This window comes from Calypte anna, chromosome 2 (assembly GCF_003957555.1).
Source record: "Calypte anna isolate BGI_N300 chromosome 2, bCalAnn1_v1.p, whole genome shotgun sequence".
NCBI classification, from domain to species: Eukaryota; Metazoa; Chordata; class Aves; order Apodiformes; family Trochilidae; genus Calypte; species Calypte anna.
In genome coordinates, this window is record NC_044245.1 from 28,840,624 (window position 1) to 28,864,447 (window position 23,824).

At 34.9% G+C, this 23,824-nt stretch overlaps 1 protein-coding gene across 6 annotated transcripts in view; it reads right to left on the minus strand.

Moving 5' to 3' along the window:
- Window positions 1-23,824, minus strand: part of DGKB (diacylglycerol kinase beta) — a 286,640-nt gene that overhangs the window by 198,178 nt on the left and 64,638 nt on the right. For 2 of the 6 annotated variants that reach the window (XM_030445131.1, XM_008494182.2), the window contains 5 exons: window positions 22,122-22,220; window positions 17,637-17,639; window positions 14,424-14,456; window positions 9,809-9,925; window positions 4,500-4,573 (listed from right to left, as the gene is read on the minus strand). In XM_030445131.1, the coding sequence (XP_030300991.1) occupies window positions 4,500-4,573; window positions 9,809-9,925; window positions 14,424-14,456; window positions 17,637-17,639; window positions 22,122-22,220 (326 nt within the window). The remainder of the gene's footprint in view (window positions 1-4,499; window positions 4,574-9,808; window positions 9,926-14,423; window positions 14,457-17,636; window positions 17,640-22,121; window positions 22,221-23,824) is intronic. The other 4 variants (XM_030445128.1, XM_030445127.1, XM_030445130.1 and 1 more) reach the window with 2 other exon arrangements.

Below are 23,824 nucleotides of genomic sequence, written 5' to 3' on the forward strand. Positions count from 1 at the left end.
CAAGGGGCAATGGTTTAAAACTAGGAGAGATTTGGTTTAGATATTAGGAAGAAAGTCTTCACTATGCGGGTGATAAGTCACTGGCACAGGTTGCCCAAGGAAGCTGATGATACCTCCTCACTGGAAGAGTTCAAGCCCTGGTTAGATGGGGCTTTGAGCAGCCTGATCCAGTGGGAGGTATCCCTGCCCATGCCCATTGCAGAACTAGATGATCTTTAAGGTCTCTTCCAACCCAAAAATTGCTATGATTATATGATTCTAATAGCAGAGAAGAAAGAAGATAAGGGCTCCTCCCCAAAATGAAATGCTAAGGATCTTCTTAGCTAAACATTGAACCTTTGAAAAAGATAATTTGCAACTGCTACTACATTTATTCTCCATGCTAACTGAAAGCTCAGAAAGCCAGATTAATCAGAGGGTAAGAGGGTAGGTACTACAAACCAAAGTTATTTGAAAACAACTTAAGGTCAAAGATGTCATCAACCTGTGCTGCACAGACACTGAACGTGGAGTCAGCAGGAAATGTCTGCGTATGGAAGCTGATCTCCAGTGCATCCAACCGCACATTTGTCAAGGAAACAATTGTTTAAACTCACCTGCTGGTCAGGCAAATAAATTGGAAAGTGGGGCAGTGGAAAACAAAGTAATGAGCATGGCAAAACAACGCCATGATTTAGAAGGACTCTTTTGTGAGAAGCATTACCCATTACAACAGTCTTTAGAAGTACTTCATGTTCATTGTATATTCTCTCTGCTGAAATAAACTATTTTGTTAATGATATATAATATGATATAAACATACACAGATCATTATGTTGACAGATCATTGAAAGTTGTTGTCTTGGTTAGTCAGATCTTAAATTCAGACATATAGGACAACTCTAGGATGAGATGGATGTACTGGAATTCTTTTCTGATCAATTTACCACATCTGTCCATTTTATGCACATTCCCTAAACTATGTTGCAGTGTGGTATAGCCTGAGGAAGACACTGGACTGGGTTTGCTGTATGTCTATCTAATCTCATGCTCAATTAATATCTATTTTTAGTGTGTGAAATGCTAAAACTAATCAGCTTTAATTATTATTTGCTACTTTCTTCTTAATAAACATTGAATTATATTTTTGTTCTATTTTATTTTATTATAAACATACGTGTTATCTACTGGAATAAATAATTTAAGTCCAAATAACCATAAATGCACTTAAGTTTCAGATGATGGGCAATAACTATTAATCTCTCCATTAAGAAAACAGATCTGGGTTATTTTCACAGTTCTTTATTTTGTAAGTATGTCTGAAAGTTATAGCATTGGTTTTTAGAAGAGAAACCTATTCAAGAACATGATATTTATCACTAAATATTTTGCAAAACTCTTGATTTTTAAAATAATTTTGTTTTTTAAAATGTATTGATAAGGTTATTAGATAAGGTTGTAGGGAAAGTAATTTTGTTTTCGAATTAACTTTTCCTATACATCCATTTTTTCTCTATCACCCTTATGCTACAATATTCAAAACCAAAATTAAGGCACCTCACTTTTTTATCTTGAAGTGATTCTCAGTTCTTTTCCTTTGCATTTGAAGAAATTTGAAAAAATAGCAAAATACAAAAGAAATGACAGAACATTGCTGGGGGAGTGCATTCATTCAACTGGTTGTCAGGAAGATGCATACACTCTCTCAAAGTCTAAGGGCAATGAAATGGGCTGGGTTACCATATGGCAAGGCATAAAATCTCATATGGGGAACTGTGGGAACACTGGAGTCTTGACAGTATCTGCAGTAACCTTTCTGTGTTCAATGAAAGTCAATTAGAAATCATTCATCGTGATCTCTAAAATACAGAAAATCTGAAATAAAAACTGAAGGATAGCTTTCTGTAAAAGATCACCTTAATGCAAATAAGTCAAGATAATTAAATTCTCATCTATGAAAATTAGTGGATTGTGGGTTTGGGGGTTTTTTTGTCCCTTACTGCTGTGCAAAACCCTACTTTTGTTACAGCCTATCCTCTACTCCTAGCCTCTCAAAATACCTGACCAGATTACAAAATTGCTATAGTCAAAAACCCTGCCATGAATCACCATAATTGTGCATTTTGAAGAGCTACTTCTCTGTTCAAATGTCCTGTGATTTTACTTTTACCAACATATAAGTGCCATAAAATTGGAGTGTGAGGGCGGGGGAGGGTGGACTGGGGATTCTTCTCATTCTTAATGACTGTAAAGCAGCCAGATAAAACCCAGGAAAAGCTATGAAGTTAAATATTATTGTTCCTTGAAAATATTTTCATCCCTTAGATTACATCTTCTCACTCATATGCACTCTTACCATCCTTATTTTATAAGGTTACTGGTATTGATATGAAACATTTACACCCAAAAGGCAGAGGGCAAACCTCTTCCCATCAAACAGTCCATATATGGACTTTTAAAAACATTTTTTAGATCTAACCATGAGATATTATCTACTGCTTCTGAATGACATGAGATATGTTTACATGACTATGCAGCTGACCTTTTGATGTGGTTGCACTAACACAGAACTAGCAAATGCAATCTTGACACATTTGTATGCAATTTAACGTTTTTATTTTGTGTGGTTTCAAAACCAATTTAAAAGATTCTCATACTTCACTATACTCAGCTGCTGGTGGCTGCCTGCATGCTTCACATTTTGTTGTGTAGTAGCATTTGTGAAGTAATGGTGTTAGTAAACGAAGTGTGTACAAGGCATTCATTTTTTTCAATTCAAATCATTCCTTTGATCTGCTTGGCCTCAGCAACAGTTGCATTAACATCAAGTGACAAGTATCAGACCACAATATGTGAATGGAAATTGGAATTTGGGAAGGGGCTTTTACCCTGGAGAATATCTAACATTAAACTATGTCTCTCACATTACATCCATTCAGATAGTAACACTTGAGATCAGTTATGAGCTGGGAACTGAAAGATGCAAAACAGCTTTGAATTTCATTCAATTGTTTCTAGGTTTAACTAATTCCATGAGTGCAGCTCTCTAACCTGCATCTCAACTGCCTAATTCCAGGCTAGATCCTGGATTGGCTCGTTTCATATCAATACTATAAAAAGTCACGCTGAGGGATAGTGTGTTATTGTCCACAATGCCCCTGACAGCACAAGAAGACCAGGTCTACTTCACACTATTACTGTGTCATAAACATGAATGCTGATGACAGCTCATATTGGCTTGTTTTGATTGCAAAGGCACATTTTTGAAACTGCTTAGAATGAATCTTTAATGGTATTAACTGCCTTTGACACAAGTAGTGTTTTTGGCATTGCTGATATCTAGGTGTATCAGTTCAGGGATTACATAATCAGCTACTAAATGACAACCTGTTCTCTCAGAGATCATCAAGTGCAGTTCTGGTTAAATGTTCTTAAACTCTGAGAATTCCCCTCACATATACTCTGCAGAATTTTGTCCCTTTTGTCAGTTTACTCTAAGGGACACCGTCAGCAAGAAGTGTTGTAACAAAGCCAGTGGGGAAGATGTAGGGAAAGCTGACCCACTTGCAGTTTACTTGCTCAGTTCCAAAATTTAGAATCCCACTGGATCCCTCCTTTTGTGCTTTTTTAGTACTCACAACACTCAGTATCCACAGGAGTCATCTTTAGCCTGATCTTGGCCAAAAGATGGTAACCTTTTTCAAAATCTGAAGCATGGATTACAGTACTGACATAGTAAACTAGGCTGGAAAAATTTGGCGACAAATGGCTACACTGTCAGCATTTGTGATTCTGAAATACACTAAAAAATCTGCTCAGGGGGTAACTAATTCAATATTTCTGCCTAGTTTCATGAGTAGAGTAGGAGCAGAATGCTCCTTACCTTTGTTCTATCATTCCTCTGATACACTAACACTTAAACATAAGCTTAAGCACTTGGAATTTAAATCAATGTAATTACTGATATACATAAAATTAAGCATACCTTTAATATTTGTATGATTTGACTGTAATACTTTTTAGAATGCTTCCTATCTACAGGAATCAAAAGGTTTCTTTGTAAGATATCTTTTGGAGAGGCTGAAAAGCATACTCACTAAATCATACATAAATCACTGAAGTCATACATTAGAAAATTGAATACTGTTGCCAATTTAAATTATTGGCCTGTCTGCATAATTATTACAGAGATTAAAAGAAAACTATTATAACTTCAAAGTAGCAATGCAAAAGATAGCAACTCACATCTTCATGCAAATCACACAAAACCATACACTGAATATAGCTAATTTTGCTGATGTGAAATGAAATTGTTTCATAAAACTCATTCTTGCTTTTAACTGCAGAAATCTATGCTACTATGTACCTTTTCTAAACAGGGCAGTAGAACATTCACATGTGAGGCGTAAAACTTGGGATTTCTTTTCATATATAAACTTTTAATATTCATTTTCAAACATATCACAGAGATAATAGGGAAACAGAAAGGGGGGGAAAGTAAAAAATAAAATCAACCTTACCTTTCTCCTTGTTTCCCACCACTTTTAGGATTGACAAAAACTAAAAGTGGATGAGTGCCTGGAACTGGAGTTATCTAAAAGAAGGGAATAACACAGCCACTCATTAATGCTGTGTGTTGCATTCATTTTTCCTATAGTAGACAGAAAACAAAAAACTTAATGCAAACTCTATGTTATGCTACGTAATCCAGCTGGAAGCAATTCCATAATTCGCAATAATCCTCACTTCATTAATATGCCACAAATTTTAATGCTAGCTGTCTGTCTCACAGCTGCGATGCCATTTTAATCTATAATTCCATTGCAATAGTGTTATATATAGGTTATATCCATCAATAGAGAAGAAAACTTTTAACTCGAGAAATGCATTACTGATTCTGAGTTATTTCCATGAAAAAAATAGGCAATTAACAAACTGCATTTTGCAGTGAGAAACGACACTATAGTATAAAGATAAAATTTAGCTATGCAATATTTTAAACTTGATATAGTAATTTTGATTTTTTTTAGCTTGCAAAATTGTAATGTTTGATATGATATGAAATCACACACTTTTTAAAAGTAGGGTAGAAATCATGTCTGTGGAAGAAGGGCAAGCCTGAGGAAAAAAATTATGAATATATTCTGACTGAAACAATAACTTCTACCAGTTTACCAGTTTTTTCATGAGCAAAAAGTTTAAAATGTTCACATTACTGTTTAGCTCTACAAAGTAAAACTTTATCTGCATTTTCAGATATGCATATTCACTGCTTCTGCTCCATAGATTTGAAGAACAGAAAAAATACATCCTCTAATCTGTAATACCAGTTCTAAAATCATCAAGATAGACTATTCATATTTAAAGTTATGACTTTTAGACATATATCAATTCTAGAATGTTTAAAGGCATATTAACAGATGACTTCAACCTCTGAAGTCATGCACTAACAACTTCAGAGATGAAGTCTAAATTATCTGTTTCAAAATGATACAATCAAAGCTCTTGTTCCAAATCCTTATTAATAATTCTTGGAATCACAAAATCTTTTCAGCCGAAGATTTCTTAAGATTACTCAGAAATAATTTAAGATAGAAGCTGAGAAACATGAGAGCAAAGGAGCCTTACAGGCACCGTATAGAAATAGGCATATAATGCTATAGACATCCAAAAGCACTTCTAGTAGGAAGTGTTAAGCATTCATGTGCCAGCTCCATCCATAACTTCACAAAGAATGGATCCAAATCTGTTCCAATATATACAACAAATAATTAAAAACTTCAGCAAACTGGTGAAATTGAACCTAGCATAAAAACAACCCAGCATCACTTTCTGGCACAGTATGTTGTTACAGGAAAGTGCTATATGTTGAAACATATATCAGATTGCAGGATATAATGAAGCTTGTCATATATTTAATTTTTACCTACTGTTTTAATCAATTTTAGTTATTTAGCCAATTCCCATGATGTTTGTTCCTGTGAACTAAGTGTAAACCAATGGTGCTCATTGTGACAGAGATGGACTACCTACTGAAATCCCATAGGACGCAGGTTAATTAATGAGACTCATCCTAAGGTTATACATGATCTATTACTTCCTCTAATTAGAAATAATAATCCTGATCATTATGCTGGTTAGCTAGAAAGAAGTAAGATGAATGTGCTTAACTATGATTAATTGTCTTTTAGTCGTGCAGATCTCCACTGGCACTAAGTTACCTGCTCACTGCTGCCTGATGGAAGGAAGGCTTGCTCTTGATACTTTTCTCAACAAAAGGTAAACGATGAAATAATTTCTATTCTGAATCTTTTATTTCAAAACTTGTCTGTGCTACTAAACGTAGGTGGTTTGGGACCATAAAAAAATATTTTTTCATGACCAGTTTGTATTCCACTCAATTGCAAATTAAAGTCTCTTTTAATTAATTTTTTACTGCTTTTCCATAGCACTTCTATAGGCAATGTAGATCCTTCCACACAGCAAACAATGCAACTAAAGATTTAGACTACATTGATTAATATTTTCAGCCTTAATCTAGTATGACTTAGAGGCAATCTCCATGAAGTTATTGGACAAGTGCCTTAAAGGACAAATAGACCAATAATATACAGCTTATCTCATACTGAAAACAGAAAAACAGAGCCCTCACAGGAGTAGCATGAAGATTTACTGGGAATCTTTGATATGTTACCTTGCGAACTTAAATAATAAAACAATGTAATTAGCAGAAAAATCAAATTTATTTTTTTAATAAAAAAGGTACGAAAAAAGCAACATTTTTCCTGGTTCACTGAAGATCATATCAAAATAATCAGCAAAACAATAATCTTATTAGAATCAGACTAAGATGCTTTGGCTAGATATGAGAGAATTAGAGCAGTATACTTTAATCAGCTACAGATATTTTTTGCTTCAGACCATCTTTACACAAAATAGTAACATTAATTACCAGTTATATTTATGGAATCTTATATCTTTGTGGAAATAGCTCCACAATTATAAAATCTGTAAGTGTAAAAAAAAAAAAAAAAATCGCAACAGCCACACTGATCCCAGACTTCCACTGTGATATCCTTGAAGATCCACTCAGTCTTCAAGTGATCAGTTTACCACTATTAATACTGACCATAAGCTTAATAGCTGGTGCTAAGGTGGATTCCTGTTACTTTGAACCACTTTTACCCAACAGAGAAAAACAAAGACCATGGTATAATCAGCATGGGGTCATCACTGCAGAATTATTTCTAATGTTATCACTATGATTACCAGGTGTTTCATTGTGATCTACATTACAGATGTGGCATGACAATAATACTAAGCTAATACTAATACTAAGCACTTCATAAAACAAATCAAATCCAGTCAATAATTATTCTGCCATCTTAATCCTTACTCCTTCTTTCTCTTCTTCTCAAAAGATAATAAACAAAAGCAACAATGAGTCCTAAACTTTGGATTCCTGGTGGAAAGAGAAGACAGAATACGACTCCTGGATCATACTGACAAACTTACAGAAAATCTTATACCCTATTTACCTGAAGGCAGAAATTTTAATAATGTAAGGTTGCATGTACAAGAGTCAGCGGTGTTAGAAGTTTGCTGTTTTGAGCAGCCCAGGTACTTTGTCCCAAGCATTTCACTGCATGGAAATCAAAAGTTTAAAAATTTGTAAAAATTTTTTTTAAAAATTGTAAAAAAATGAGCATAATGAATTTAGTACTTAGAGTAACAACAAAATTCATAATGACATGGTGCTGCTACCAAAAGGAGATACCTAAGATGCTCCTCATCTAGAGCAGTTAGGCTCACTGGAATTGCACAATTATCACCATGTCCTGATTTGGGACAGGATAAACGTAATTTTCTGTCTTGTACTTCTGCTTCCAGCTGTGTCTCTTGTAAGTAGCTGTACTTGCTAAAATTAACAGAAGGTTTCTCAGACAGTGTCTGCTTCTAGGACTGATAATGCTCGATGTTTATAGTTACAGCCAGAGACTGCTGTGCAGAACCAAGGACACTGCTCAGTTCTGAGGAACATTTTGCCCTCTGGAAGGAGAGGAGTAAAAAGGTCACACCTGAAACCCTCCTTTGGGGAGGAATAGACAAGATAGATGGCCAAAATTGACCGAACAGAATATTCCATCCCATACACATCATACTCAGTATAAACTTGAGGGATCAAAAGGGTCAAACCCCTTCCTCCTCCCCCTTCGCCTGTCCCTGGTTGCTTCAGCATCCTGGGAGGATTCTATCCGTTCCTCTGCCTGTGGTCCTGATCCATGCCAGCCCATATCTGTGTGTTCCTGCCTCCAGCTCCCGACTGCCGCTGACTCCAGGAGTCCAACCTGGACTTTCCCAGGGCTGCCCTGCAGCCTTGGTGGTGACGTGAGAGTTATTGGGGGAAAGGAGGGAGGAATGTGGTATCAATTTTCCTGTATATTTGTATATTTGCATATATTTAGTAATTTTTCCTATTTACCATTACTGTTTCATTAAAGTTGTGTGGTTTAGTTTCCAGTCCATAAGTCTCTCTCCCTTATTTTCACTCCTTTCTTTATCAGAGAGGAGAGAGGGATTAAGAGAGCATCTGTTATTTGGCTTAATTGCCAGGCCAGTGTTAAGCCATGACACACCCATAAGTTAGAAAACACTGAGTGCTTCCTTTAGCACCAGTTTATTAGTCACACTGACTGATTACACAGAATTTGAGCTTTCTGACAATGAACATTCCAGCCTTTTTGTTTTGTGTTTTATCACAGACGATCTGGATACCAATGCAGCCTGTGAGGATTCTAAGTGCAGGAAGTGAACCCTGAAAGCCACGGATAATGACAGCTGTAATATCCTACTGGATCATCGGTGGAGCCGCTATGTGCCTCCGTAGGTTTTAGGATTTGGTTTTTGTTTTTCCTTTTAACTTGGTTTCATAACAAGAATGTTTCACTAAAAGATGAAGTAGAATAAGATTGACACATATATATCCTGACACAAGATGGTATATCCTGATATAATTATGGAGTATAAAGCATTTGATATACGGTAATGTAATCTACATTTTTCTAAGCCTCAACTCCAACATATCAAAAGATAAAGAGAATAGTAATATATATATATATATATATATAAAACGATCATCACATTGTTGTCCTTATGATCATTCAAGTCCTGTGGAAATAAAGAAGCAGCATCCGATATGTGAACATTGATTTAACTCTCATACCTCAAGGGAAAGAAGTCTGGCAGTTCAGACAGAATTTCTGGTATGCCTCTCAGTAACCTGCCTAAAATAACACTAACTCATGACAGATGCAATTTTTTTCTTTCAAAAAGAAAAACTTTCCATTACTGAAAACACTATGCCTCTTTCCACTCTTTTAATTTTGATGTGACAAATATCCTACCTGGAAATACCTGGACAAATTACATCCTTGAAGTTTACTCCAACCATCTATTAATTCATACGTCCAAGTGAACAACTATCAAGGCTCAGATACTCAGATTTATAATGTAAATTCACGCAATGCTGCATAACAGATATGAAAAAATTGAGTTCAGCTTCACCCTCCCAATACAAGTGTTTTAGAGAATGTTTTCTTTCCCCCTTAATGTCTAAAGAAATCCCACCAATCACATAGGAAGCAGATCTGCATCACAGGATTCCTGTACAGATGGAAGAATTTACCTATTGAATTTTCAAATATGCAAAAGCAAAATATTAGCAGTGACTGTACAGGAAATATTTAACTTTAAAGATTGCTCACTCTATCATATCATTGTGTTCATACCTGTAAGTACTTCCTTAAAATTAAAATAACAATAATCACACCTGAAGACCTTGTCCATCTACGGTGACAGAATTTGCTCTTTGCATTTTGTTCCGTTCTCCCAGTTTGTTCATTTGCTGGGGGACACTCTTTTCTTTTTTCACTGTTGCCTGTCTTTCCTTGAAAAAAAAAACACAAAACAACAAACAACAAACAAACAAAAAATAAGAGAAAAGAAGAAAATTGGATTATTTTAACACATTACATAATACTATAACTGTAAGTGGGGCTGTGCCTCCACAAAGTTGTTTTGACTGGAGAGTAATGTCAGATTCTGCTTTTATGAAAATGAGATCTCAGACAAGTTATTACACAATGTCTGGCCACTTCACATAACATCTATCTATGTGCCTGGACATTCCATAATGACTAGGCAATAGATAGATGAAAAGTGTGCAGTCACAACACAAATTGATGCAATGATGTGAAAAGATAATCTGACATTGCCAGGATGGCATTCTAAAACTTGACAGCCGAGAATACAATATACTTGACTGTTTAATAAGCACATTGATAAGAGATCAGTTATTTATCAAAATTTTATCTGAACTGCTAGCAAAGATTGGAAGCTTAAAGAGTACTTTACCACTTTGGCAAAATATACCTGTCCTAAATGTACAGTAATCAATTGACTGAGTGGCTCTTTTATAAAATATGCACTTTGTATCAGAAACAAACCAGATTCCAAAACAGATTCTAAGCCACTGGCAATTTTTGATGCTGATACACAGCACAATCCGATGGTTACTTGAAAGAAGAGCTCAGAAGTATGTTGCCGTAATCTTATTTTCAACTGTTGTCAGGTCACTTCAGAGAACTCAGAATGAAAAAATAAAGATGTCCTTGCTCCTTGTATCTCATTTACCCTATTTATAAATTGAACCCAGCAGGTCCTTTTATGTTGTCCTTTTATGTATGTCCCCAGCATTATAACTTAAGGCAGCAGACGTTTATCAAATAGAATCAGTGTCCCCAGTCCCAAACACATTCCAGTCACTTTCCTCACTTCTCAAAAGGAAGGCTTTAAAACTAGGCAGGGGAAAGAGGTGGCACAAAGCTGCTCCAGTGGAAAAGAGCACAAAAGACAGTGTTGCACTCCCTGCTGCTGCACTTTGTAAGCTGTTCATTAAGTGTTACCATGAACATTCCATACCAGGTGGACCCTTCCACTACCTCTGGTAAAGCTTCAGGGATTGGTCTAGTCATCAATCCATGCCACTCTTTCTGTAGCAGTTTAAACCAGTAAGAAACACTGAAACATTCTCTGGCAGGAAGGGAGTATCTCCCATTTTAATATAGTGGCTTGTGATAGCCATGTATGTTGGGGAACTTCGGCAATCTGATTACATTTCCTATAGAAGGAATGGTAAGTCTATGCCACTGAATGAATAACAAGAACCAAAAAAACCCCAAAACTAAATAGCAAGGGAGTCTATTTCTCATATGCAATGAGAAATTTCCCATATGCAATGAGACTCTTAGGAGTCTAGTTAACTGAGCTCTGTGATGCTCTGAGTAAACTGGTGAGTTCAAGAGGAGATCCAGTAGTCTAGACCACTATACCACTGCTTTAAACAGAAAATAGTGAAAGCAATTAGAGCTATTAATCTCAGCCCAAGCCTTCAAACACAGACAAGCACTGTCCGTAATAGTGTCTATTTGCAGTTTGCTTGTGATACCAAGTTAGGTAGGATTGACCTGCCTGGATAGGATAGGATAGGATAGGATAGGATAGGATAGGATAGGACAGGATAGGATAGGAAACCTCTGCAGAGGCACCTGGACAGACTGGATCGATGGACTTAGGTCAATTCTAAGAGATTCAACCAGGCTAAGAGCCAGGTCTAGTACTTGGGTTACAAAAATCCCATGCAATGCTACAGGCTTTGGAAAGCTGACCACAGTGAAAAAAGGACTTTTGGTTGATAGCCATCTGAATATGAGCAAGCAGTCTGACCAGGTAGCCAAGAAGGCCAACAGCATCCTGGTTTGTATCGTAAATATTGTGGTTATCAAGACCAGAGAAGTGATTGTCCTCCAGTACTTGGCACTGGTGAGGCTGCGCCTTAAATACTGTGCTCAGTTTTGGGCCCCTCACTAAAGGAAGGATATTGAGGTGCTGGGATGTGCCCAGAGAAGAGCAGCAAAGCTGGTGAAGGGTCCAGAGAACAAGTCTTTTGAGAAGTGGCTGAGGGAAATGAGGTTGTTTTTTCTGGAGAAAAGGAGGCTGAGGCTAGACTACTCTACAGCTGCCCAGTGAAGTGAGGGAGTCACCATGCCCGAAGGTATTTAAAAGACAGGTAGATGGGGCACTAAGGAATGTGGTTTAATGGTGCACTTGGCAGTTCACTAGGTTAACAATTGGATTTGATGATCTTAAAGGTCATTTCCAACCAAAATGACTCTACAATTCTGTAACAATGCCTAATAAATCACTGACTTCTAACTTACTTATTTGATGATTTCTTTAAAAAGTATAACTAGGATGAGACATCCAAACACAGTGACATTTGTAAACTAACACAAAACACTAATGCACAACAGTATGGCTTAGTGCCAATGACAGAGAGTAAGAAACATCAGTATGAAGGAACCTTCATACTTCATTGCATATGTAAGAAGCAGCTTTGGGGCTTTAAACAATTTTATGAATAAATACCCTTTAAAAGTCACTACATTCCATAAAAAGTAAGCATATCATGTTAAAGAGGGTTTATATTACAGCTAAATCTGGCTCTTTGATATTGCAACATCTTAAAAAAATCAAATCAGATGTCAGCAATACAGGCACACATAGTAAAAAATATCCCTGGTTTCTAACAAAAATCTGAGATGAAGCGTAAATTTTTTGAAGTCTAGAAAAACATTACACTACAGAACATAGTTGTGATACTTAAAAGAAAAAGGCAACATAAAGGAACAGATTCAGTTTTGTGTTAACAAAACACTGTTCCAAAGAGGCCTCCTTATAAAGTATGGCACTAAAAATCTTCTTGCATATATTATGTTATTACTTAGAGGAAAAGCATTTATACACTGCTGAGAACTGTCTTTACATAAATGATGCCTACCACAGTGCCCTGTCCTGCTGTTATCAATCATTCTGCAGCAAAATGCAGTAACAAATTCTTCAAGCAATGTTTTGATAATGTTTTTTTTTGTTGTTCCGCCACGATACAGATAGCAGCAAATACCCTCACACTGGCCCTGGCCCTTAAAGCTGCTGAATCAACCATATTTCTCCTCAACTTTATATTACCTGCCCATAAAAAAATCCTCACTGTTTTACTCACAAAGACAACTTGTCCCACACAGTGACTACACAAGATTAGGCAATATACCTCACAAAATATAACAGAAAATAACCTAGATTCACGACAGATTTTTCTGAAGTGTTACAAAAAAATCAAATACAGATACTTGACCTCATCATTGAAGGTCTGCTTCCTTCAATGATGATTTTTGAGGCACAAATAATTTATTTGGCATCATCCATCTTATAGGACTCTGATACCACAATATACACCACCACTTGTACCAACCATTCTCTCTGAAACATCTCTAAAGAAGCAGATAGGAGTTTATAGATTTCCTAAAGAATTATATCTTATAATATTATAAATATTATACATGTCATACAAGTGAATAATTGATTTCCAGTGTGTATGAAGTAATGCAATAATGTGCATCAATTCTACTGAATAAATCTATTAATGGTACAAAAAAGAATGTAGCACTTTATTTCAAAAAGTCTGTTTTTAATATTATTTCACAGTTATTTTGTTTTATATATGAAATAGAAAGCTGTCTCTCTAATGCAGTTGTTCATGATTGACTGAATAACTGTCTCTCAGGAGCTATAACATCACTAATCTACCCAAGAGTGTCAGAAACTAAGCAGTGTCATTTTTTATGAGATAATAACAGTTTAATAGAATCACCTGTGGATAGGATCCTACAAATTCTAGCAATGTTAAGACAAATTTGACATGCACTGAATAAATGATTTTACAAAGTGCAAAAAAAATTTTTTTTTGAGGTAAGAAATGTTTCTACAATGCTTATGCCATATTTTATACCTAATAAGTAAAGCATACAAAATGATAAACATATCTGTGAACCATTTTGTTTAGGGAACATGCATGAGGTTGATAGAGATACTGAATACAGCATTTTAAAAGGTGTTGTACATTTTGACGGCTCAAAGAATCAGGCTTTTCTGTTCTTTTGGTACACGCCAGAGCACATACTTTGCAAAATAGTACTTACCACAACAAATTTTTTCCACCCATTTTTGCACCTCTAATACCTTCTTTTCTCCCCTTGGACTCCTCACTTTGAAGTCCACATCCCTTAACTGGAGCTTCTACCATTCAATATTGCTCCAGAGTGATGACTGGCAGGGAAGAATGATTCAATTGTCTCTACCCCATATACTCGTCCAAATGAGAAAAACGAATTGCTAAATAAGTCAGGGCCTTTCGAATGACAGCACCGAATGACACGTCTGTATTTTTAGTTCAGCCCCAAAATGCACTTTTTTTTTACAGCAAGCGGCACGTACAATATCGCGATCCGTCAGTACTCGTGTGTACCCGGATGCCTCCCGTTACGCACCTCAGGGAGCAAACCTCCTAAAGTGGGAAGCGTCTGTTGGGAAAAGAGAATGTTAGGCTGCAGCACCAAACAGCTGGGATGGGAAGAGGCATGGAGAGAGATATCACAGGGAATTTTACCTTGCAGCAGTTGTACTTACAGCAAACACACACGGAATGGTTTTTTTGTTTGGTTTGGTTTGTTTTCTTACACATCTGCACGACCATACTTCCCCAATGTTTTTGCTGTCATAGAGCGTATGTTCTGGGAAGGATGTGTGGGACTATTTTATCACCAGCTAAAAGTGTTAGAAGACCTAGACTTACTATTCCTTTGATCAGTAAGAGAGATACTTGGTACCTGGACAGTAATCTTTTTAATTAATATTCGAAATCTTCAAATCCTCATCCAAAGCAAGTATCTTACTCAAAAAGCTTTTTTTTCCCACTAAAATTTCTGTATAACACTCATCTTCAAAAAGTATTTCTATTCTTTAGAAATAGATATACAGAGATGCAGAATAGTAACTTACTATTAAGTTAAGTTAAGAATACTGGCTTACTAATTAGTTACCTCTACATTTTAATTGCTGACAGACTCCAGTGCCAATGCAGGAAAAATTGTTTTTTCTCACTTTCTCTTACTCAAAGTCCAAATCTATTTTTCTGGATTATTTTGTATGCAACTGAGATTATTTAAAACAATTTCTTTTAAACATTAAATAACAATTTCTTTATAAATTAAGTAGGCCTCTAAAGCCACTAGCGAATGGTTAATACCATTACACAATTTGTCAAGTAACTACTAAAAATTTGAAATTACTCCTGTATGATAATTACTTCTTTTATACTATATGCTTTCAGATGAAGTATTTACCCTACAGCCCAGCTAGATGATGGGGGTGCATACGGAGAGAACCAAATTTTATGTTATTATGAATAAACTAAAACAACTATAAAAAAACCCCATCTTATTTTAGAATTGAGGAACCTGAACTTGAAAGATATTGATCAGGTTAATCTGTCCAGGAAAGATCATATGGAATGTACAAAATATGTCTTAAAGTTATCCTGAAATACTATCAGGATGAAGGCCATAGAAGTATGAACATGTGACTTTTCGAAACCAATGTTTTGTTTTTTTTTTCTCAAAGAACTTAGAGGAACATTCTCAATGAATCCTTAAACTATTTCATTTATTGACCTGAGACTCTCCAAGGGGTGTAAAACCTCTGCTTTAATATGCAATGAAATATTAGAATAGGTGCACATAGACTATCATTGCGTAAGCCTGTGTGGAATTCAAGACCTTGCCTACAGAAATTCCATTCCATCCAATTTATGCCATTAATCACATAAAACTCGAAGAAAACCAAGGATTCATATACCCTGAAAACTTAAAAAGACCACCTCAGTACCCCAAAACCCTGGAAACCAACCTCTTTGTGACATCTACCAGATATCACATCCAGCTAACTCAGATTTAGATATTTTAAAATATTCTGAAATTTTACTTTATCAAATTTTTCTGCATTTCTAGATCTAACTCTGTGTACATACTAATCAGAAGGGCCAATATTAGGACAGCACATCATGCTGTCTTGAAAGCTCCTAGAGCTGTAGCACAATACCCAGCTCTTCATCTATGGTCTGAAGCTTAATGTCATTCTGTGGACAAAATTAGCTACCAATTCACTAGCAAAAATACTGTCCAGTGAGTTACACACGCCCATGCTTTAAGTAAAAGGTAATTAATCTGAGAGCTGTCTTGATAGAAACACTTGCAGGTAAAATAAATCACATTATATCAATCAGAAGGAAGTATCTTGTCACCCATAATACTTGTAGATAAAGCATGGGAAAAAGACAAGGCTGGACTAGGGACATAATCACCTGAGAATACCTTCCAAAATCACATTCCTTGTTCTGAACAATGAATTTCTACATGATAACTTTACATAAGTACTTCATGTAGATTCTTTAATAAGTCCTAATAAAGATGTAGAGAATTATACACAAAAATCACAGTCAAGAATTTCTCATTTAGCATGTTGGTCTTAGTTCAGTTAGTTGACTAAAAACATCTCATGTCTAGCACCCATTCAATATTGACATACACCAAAAGTAGGGCCCAAGACTTAATTTGCAACCTAAAATGAACTTATGCTATAGCAAGCAATTATACACAGTGTCCTAGAAAGACTAAGGAGTTGGAAAAGAATTCTGAAAACAAAAACATGTGCAACTCCAATAGGAGAGGTTCTAAGGAATACGCTTAGGAACAGACAGTAGTGATGAGTTGTGGGCAGGCAACTAGATATAACTTAAAATGAGTGAATGGCTGCCATTTGAGTTTATCAGCATCTTATTATTTTAACATTGAACTGTGTTTGCTGAACAGATAATTAGTTAGGAAGATACATTTTCCTCCAGGGCAATTATTAATTTCCTTCTGACTTAAAAGAAATGAAAAAGCTCTTAGTGTAGATAAGCACACCATTATATTTCAAGTCTGTATTAGATTCTCAGAGAACTGAATCTGCAATATGATATGCAACAGAAAAGGAAAACAGTGTTTTGTTTTTTAAATCTGTTTCAATTGCTATGTCATTATCTAATATTCAACAACCAGATTTAAATTCCACCCCCATAGAGGCATATACATTCAAATAACTATGTTGAGGTTTGGAGGGTTTTTTGGTAATATCTTTGTTTAGAATCTCAGAATAAGGCTAGCATTCAACTTCAAAGGATCAACTTGCTCACAAGGATGCTTATACATTGCACTGATTTTCTATGCTCCATGTTGAACCTGGATTCAACTGAGTTAAAACTGATCTCTCTCATAATAAAAACATAAGAATCATTTTAGGATCAAAAACTAGAAAATGGATAAAGAAAGCTCATTCTTCACCTAATAACTGTTAATTCCCTTTTTCTGTCTCAACATCTCTGCTTTCCTATGTGAGTAATATATACCTGCCTCACAGGAAAACAGTATTAGTAAACCATATTATCCGAAATAGAAAAAATATCTATTGGACTATGTTGCAACTATAACACAGTCATTAGCTATTCTGTATCTATATCTAGTCTTACTAAATAGTGGTAGTCAAATAAAATTCCTGTACAGCATTTTCAACCTCTATTCAGTATTATTTTTTTGCCAGCTATAGGCCATAATGTGCATTGATTAGTTGCTCAGGGCACATTGCTTAGCTATAACATTTGTAACCTGCTGCATGTACTATGTGCTTCAAGAGATCTAGTTAGAAACAGCAGATTTTTGAGCATTTATGTTCTTGTACAATAAAATGCCAAACCAATGCAAAGGCTGGACCAGGTGATCCTTGAGGTACCTTCCAAACCTATGATTAAATCTGACCCAAATTGGATACACCTGTTTCTTCCACTAGAACATGTAACTGTTAATATTTTAAAATAAAATGTTAAATGAATTTGACTTATGATATTTTATACTAGATGTATACAAACAAATTTACATTATAAAAATTGGACATCAATATCTATATTCATATACATAGAATTTACATCTAGATTACCGTGTCCTAAAAAGTTATAAGGATTTTGATTGCAAAAAAGAAAAGACAAACTCAGAAGAGAAAAGAGATGAGTCAGTGACTTCAAACTTTTTATCACGATGACCAATTTGGCCCAGAATGCTGAAAAATAAAGTTGACAATCAAATACATGGAAATGCATCCTATTTTAAATTTTAATTATTTAACTTCTCATCTTCAACATTACAGCAGACCCTCCCCTGCTGAAATAAACTGGTTACTATGGAGACAGTGACAACTACCATATAGTAACACTTGCATTATATTCAGGGTACCTTATGTTTTACAATTTATTCCATAATTTTCTTTTTATTTTACAATAATTTTAATTATAGCTTTCAAAACCAACGTTAGAAATTAAGTTAAAGAAAAAATCATTGTAAAGTTTTCATAAAAAATAGGAGAATAAAAATAATCATTGTAAAGTTTTCATAAAAAAATAGGAGAATAAAAATAATCATGCATCAGGAAATAAATATATGATGATTAAATAGTAGGCTTTTATTGGTTGATTTGTCATTACCCAAGGCTATACATATTTTGGTAACAGAAAAATGTAATTATTCTTCTACAAACACAAATACAACTTACAGCATCCTCTGTGTTCATAAATAAACAGAGCAAAGTAAAGGAAGGCACCTACTGAAGAAGCCAAAATGTATGGTAGCATTTTTCCCTCTTTACCTTATAAAGGGGAGGGGGGAGAGAAGCTGTATCATGAGAGACCAATCTTTTTTCTTCACTACTCACTCATCTCATTCCCATACCCAGGTTTTAACCTGGTTATGATCTAATTTTGTACTCTTGGTAGGCTAGGATTCAATTGAGTTAAAGATTTTTAAACTCACTGCCAGTCAACCTTATCATGAACTTTCATTATGTGCATGTAATTAATTGGGTCCAATGAACAATATCAGCACTGAGTTATAGACTTTTCCCCCCACCATATAATTAGAATATAATTACCCACAGGATATCAGAATGATGCAAAACCTTTCCTCTAAATGTGCCCTCATTAGGAAACAAGTCTCAATGTACATTTATTCAATCAGTATGAATTAATTAAAACGTTACTGAAATAAAAGAGAGTAACATTAAAGTCTATCTGACATCTATTAAAAGACTATCACTTGAAATCTGCACACACAGTTTATAACAAAACTCACTTAACTTGAACAAAAATACATACGACAAGCTTTATATATGGTAAACAGAAAAGGGGCCATTTTTAAAGTTGACAGACTACATTCTACGAAAACATCTAAAAGTACTGCTGTGAGATTTGAAAAATCTTTATAAGGCACTGAATCCAGACAGATAGGTGACCCTTTCATGACATACACAGCACAACCTGTGTGAATTTCCCCATGGTTTCTTTTTCACTTGAGAACGTAGCTTATCATATTTAGGAATAACATCTGACAAGTTCCACTTTGTGCATTTCTAAGATGTTAGCTTTCTTATTTGACTTAAACCAGACATCTGGTCTAACTTTCAGATGTTGAAGCATTTAAGTTCTCTTTCCAGCTATTAAGAGAAATGACAGATCACGAGGATCATGCCACTCACTCTATTTTAGAGGAATCTCTCGTATCTAACGAGACCCTAAATGAGTAATTTAGAACAGCCACCTGAGCTGAGATGGCTGTCCTTTCGGGGGGAGAGATTTATCACCCTTCATGATATTACAATCAGGAAGGGTAGGTTTTAATTTCTTCTTCACTGTTGCAGCAATGATTCTGCACATCAATGGATACCTAGGAAGTGGAGAAACCAAGAGGATATGGACCTGAATGACAAATTGCCACTCACAGACCAGTTTGGTAACTCTAATATAATACATGGTCCTGGTGAAATGCAATTTATGAAAAAAACTATCATTATCTCTGCAGAAAGAGTTACAGATGGAAGGTAGGGCCAAAATATTTGAGAGATCAAAGACAGATGATTTTTCACCTTGCTGTTTTCCAACAACTCCTATAACTTATTGTGCAGGAGATGGAAATACATTCTTCTCTGACACCTCAAAATACTCAAAGATAAAACTGGTGCAGAAAGCAATGTGTGAAAATGGCTGTGTGCTTTCCTTTACCTTTCACATATGTAGCATTGTAAAAATATTACTGCTCAGCTGATCACTGAAGCTAAATGTGTCCTAGCCAAAATACTCTTCCTACTGCAAGGTATATCAGACTTGATACATCTGAACACATCATTTCTAGTAACAGACACTCATTACTGTATCCTTAAGACAGTTTTGACATGGATATGTTCACTGATTTTGCTGTCGTTATCAAGAGTGCTGGTTTCACATACATTGAAGCACTATTTCTCAAAAGGAATCTCCATAACAGGAAGCAGGAGAAACTAATTAAAAAATTGCTAAGATAAATAATACTTACACTGTGATCAATAATATCTAGGAGGAATTCCTATTAGCTAGGTCACTGATTAAGTATTTATAATGTAAGTATACTCAAGATTTTAATGCATTTTTGGGAAAAAAATATTAGATGAAAAAATATACTACAAAATTATAAAGTTCTCATCATCAAATAACAGTAAAATACATTTTTCATTCCTAACTACATATGGTACTGAAAAACATGTTTCATGTTACATTTTTAGTATGTAATACTGAAACATGATTCTGATACAGGAAAACATATTTACTTCTGCTTAAGCCTTCAAAATTTGCAGATAAAACAAACCTATTCAAGGGTGATTTGACTCTAGAGTGGTTTTATATATCCTCTAAACAACTTAACTAAACTAAAATTGTGGAAGGAAAATCTTAATTCCTCTATACCTCTTCCTCTCCTGAAAAGAAAATGGAGTTACACAAATATAATTGAAGATGAAATTTCATGCTGAGCCTTTATTCAGTTTATAAGAATGGCAAACAATAAATAATAATAAACTGAAAACAGTCCAATAACAAAACAGTAATTCCTACGTGTTAACTTTTAAAGTATAACCTAAATTTCTGAAAATCAAATACTCTAAAACAAAATCTAATCATCCAACAAATTTAAAATAATATTTTACAATTATTATTCAGAACATGTCCAGGCAATACCAAAGTAGTATTACAGACAAACTACAAAACAAGTACTGACTCTTCATAAATAGTAAAAAATATTTCATAAATATTAAAACCAGCTTTACACTGCTTTACTTGCATTGACAGCAATGGAATAATCCCAGTCTATTTGAGCACAGACCCAAAGTCTAGCATGCACCTCTTAGCAGATTTATAAACAAACAAGCAAAAGGATTATTCAGAAAACAAGTTATTTAGAACAGGCACAAATATTATTCTTAATGATCAGAAAAAGGTTTAAGATCAGAAAGTACAGTGTCTTTGTTTTGCCTCACTGCAATAAATCATTTCTCTTAAATCCAAGAATTTCTTACTCTTATTATGAAATAAATTTAGAGTAAAAGAACCACGTCTGTTCTGTTATGAAAATGATGATGCTACCACTGTCATCAGCACAAAACATCCAATTTAATATATGAATACATAAGTTAATTCCAAAGCTCTTTTTTAATGATAAACTGCTCTGCTCTTTTCTATACAACCTATGTATAGCTTTCATTTTTCTTTTCATTGAACTGAGTTACTGTTTTTGTGGATAGAGAAATTTACTGTCCACTACTACAGAATAAAATATACCATAATGTTGATGCATAGCTTACTGCAAGACCAGTGTCATCATTCTAGGTAACCTCCGGCTTAGATCAGAGACCTCAGCATTGCAGATATACAATATGCATCCCAAGCAAAAACTGTCCATAAGAATAACTTCATTATTCTGGGAAGTTGGATCTATAAAAGATGTAAAATGTAGAAGCGTTCTGCCTATACAGTTTCTGGTAAATACAGTCTGAGTAAGTGATAAAACCTGAGTCAGCTTCAGTCATAATATGCCCTACAGAAAGTTCATTCTCACATGAAGGAAAACACAACATGCAGAGGTAAAGCACGCTTGAGCCTATAAATTCATCAGTCAGAATCACCCATTGTTTTCAAGTTCTGTGAATTTTACAAACAGTCTAATAGCCAGCACCAGAATTGTTTTATTCATTATCCGTGACAGAGGGTTACATCTGAAACAAACATACAGATAACTCACCAATACTACTGGGCAGATCGATGTAGGTGGTAAAATATGGTCCTTCAAAGGTCCACAGTCACATTCAGGTTTTAGATGTGAAGCACATTTGTTATGCAACTATGGGAAGAAAGAAAATGAGGATTCAGCTCTGACATCCTACACCTACAGTCTAAGAAAACGGGGCATCCTAGACTGGGGTGAATCTAATTATTATTAGAGTATTACAAGCAAAATGATACACGATGTAGTGGAAAAGTCTCTTAGGATTGATAAAACAAATTAATTTATACTGAAGCAAAGAAGAGTAGATAAAAACATTTTCCAGTATGGAAATAGCACATGTGGTCCAGCAGAGAAAATAAGAACACTTCATGGCAATATTGGAACATCAGCGTAGTGTTATTGGTCAGTAAACCCTTTGTATCAGAAAGACAGCTCCTTGCACTGAGCCAGGAACTTCTGTTCTACTATTAGTGGATTCAGGAATGCTTTTGGTATTATTGGTATCACCATCTCCTACCTGAAGCAGATAAAGTCACTATTGGTTCAACTGTAATGCTGCAATATCTATGAAAACATATATAAAATATGAGAATCATGTAGGAATTTCTATGAGCTTTAAGATGTACTAGAGAAACTTCAGTCTTGATTGAATCAATGTTCAGGTTTCCACTGACTCCTGAGGAACTTGAATTACTCTCCTTTTCTTATTTTATTCTTAGCATTCATCTAGCTTTCCTGAAATCAATGAGTGCTACTCTGAAAACACAGAACTAAGATCCTCAAGTTTGCTGACTGAAAGAGCATACATATTGCTAAAATGGCAGATGAGAAATATGTATGTGACATCAATATTAAATATAAAAAAATATTTAAGTATTGAAATATTTTGCATTAACAATCAAGAGTTCTTGTTGATATTTTCAGATTTAATTCAATTCAGATGTCTCTAACTACAATATTTCTATATATTTATCCAACAACACTGTAGAAAGGCAAAGTTGAATGCCTGGGTTATGCAAAGCATTCACATCGGTATATTCACAATATTAGCAGAGATAGCCAGAATAAAATACAACTTCACACTGTGAAATTTGTGAAAGGCTATTATTTCTGCAATGATGCAAAATAAATGTGAGTTCTTCAAGTAACGTGCATTTCCCATAGGGATGAATACTTCAGTTTTTGAAAAGATATGTGTATTTGAATTAATGGAAAATAATCAAAATTATAAATAACAGAAATGTAAAGAATCTGCTTTAACAAGTGATTTAACCATTTTAATAGACAGACTACAGCATTAGTTCAACAGGTTCAACAGCTGTTATAAAAATCTGTCGTTCAACATCTACATCTGTAAACCACATTTTTCCAATGACCGATTCATTTTCCCTTAGATGATTTAACTATGACAGTATGAACTCTATTAAAATTACAATAAAACTGTACCACTTGCTGATGTATATAAGCTTTACCAGTAACACAGTCTTCATAAAGTTATCTGATACAGTTAATGTTGACATAACATTTCCAAATTTTGAACTGAATAGCACGTAATATTAGCCTTGTCCATATTAATTTATACTGCAAAGTTACCTTTTCAGGCAGTTACTTAGCAACAGAAAATAAAAGTCTAACGAGTTTCAATTTACTCTGAGTATTAAAGCTGTATTGTGAGGGTATTTTGGTAGCCCTGTAATCTAAATCATTTGTCATGCTAA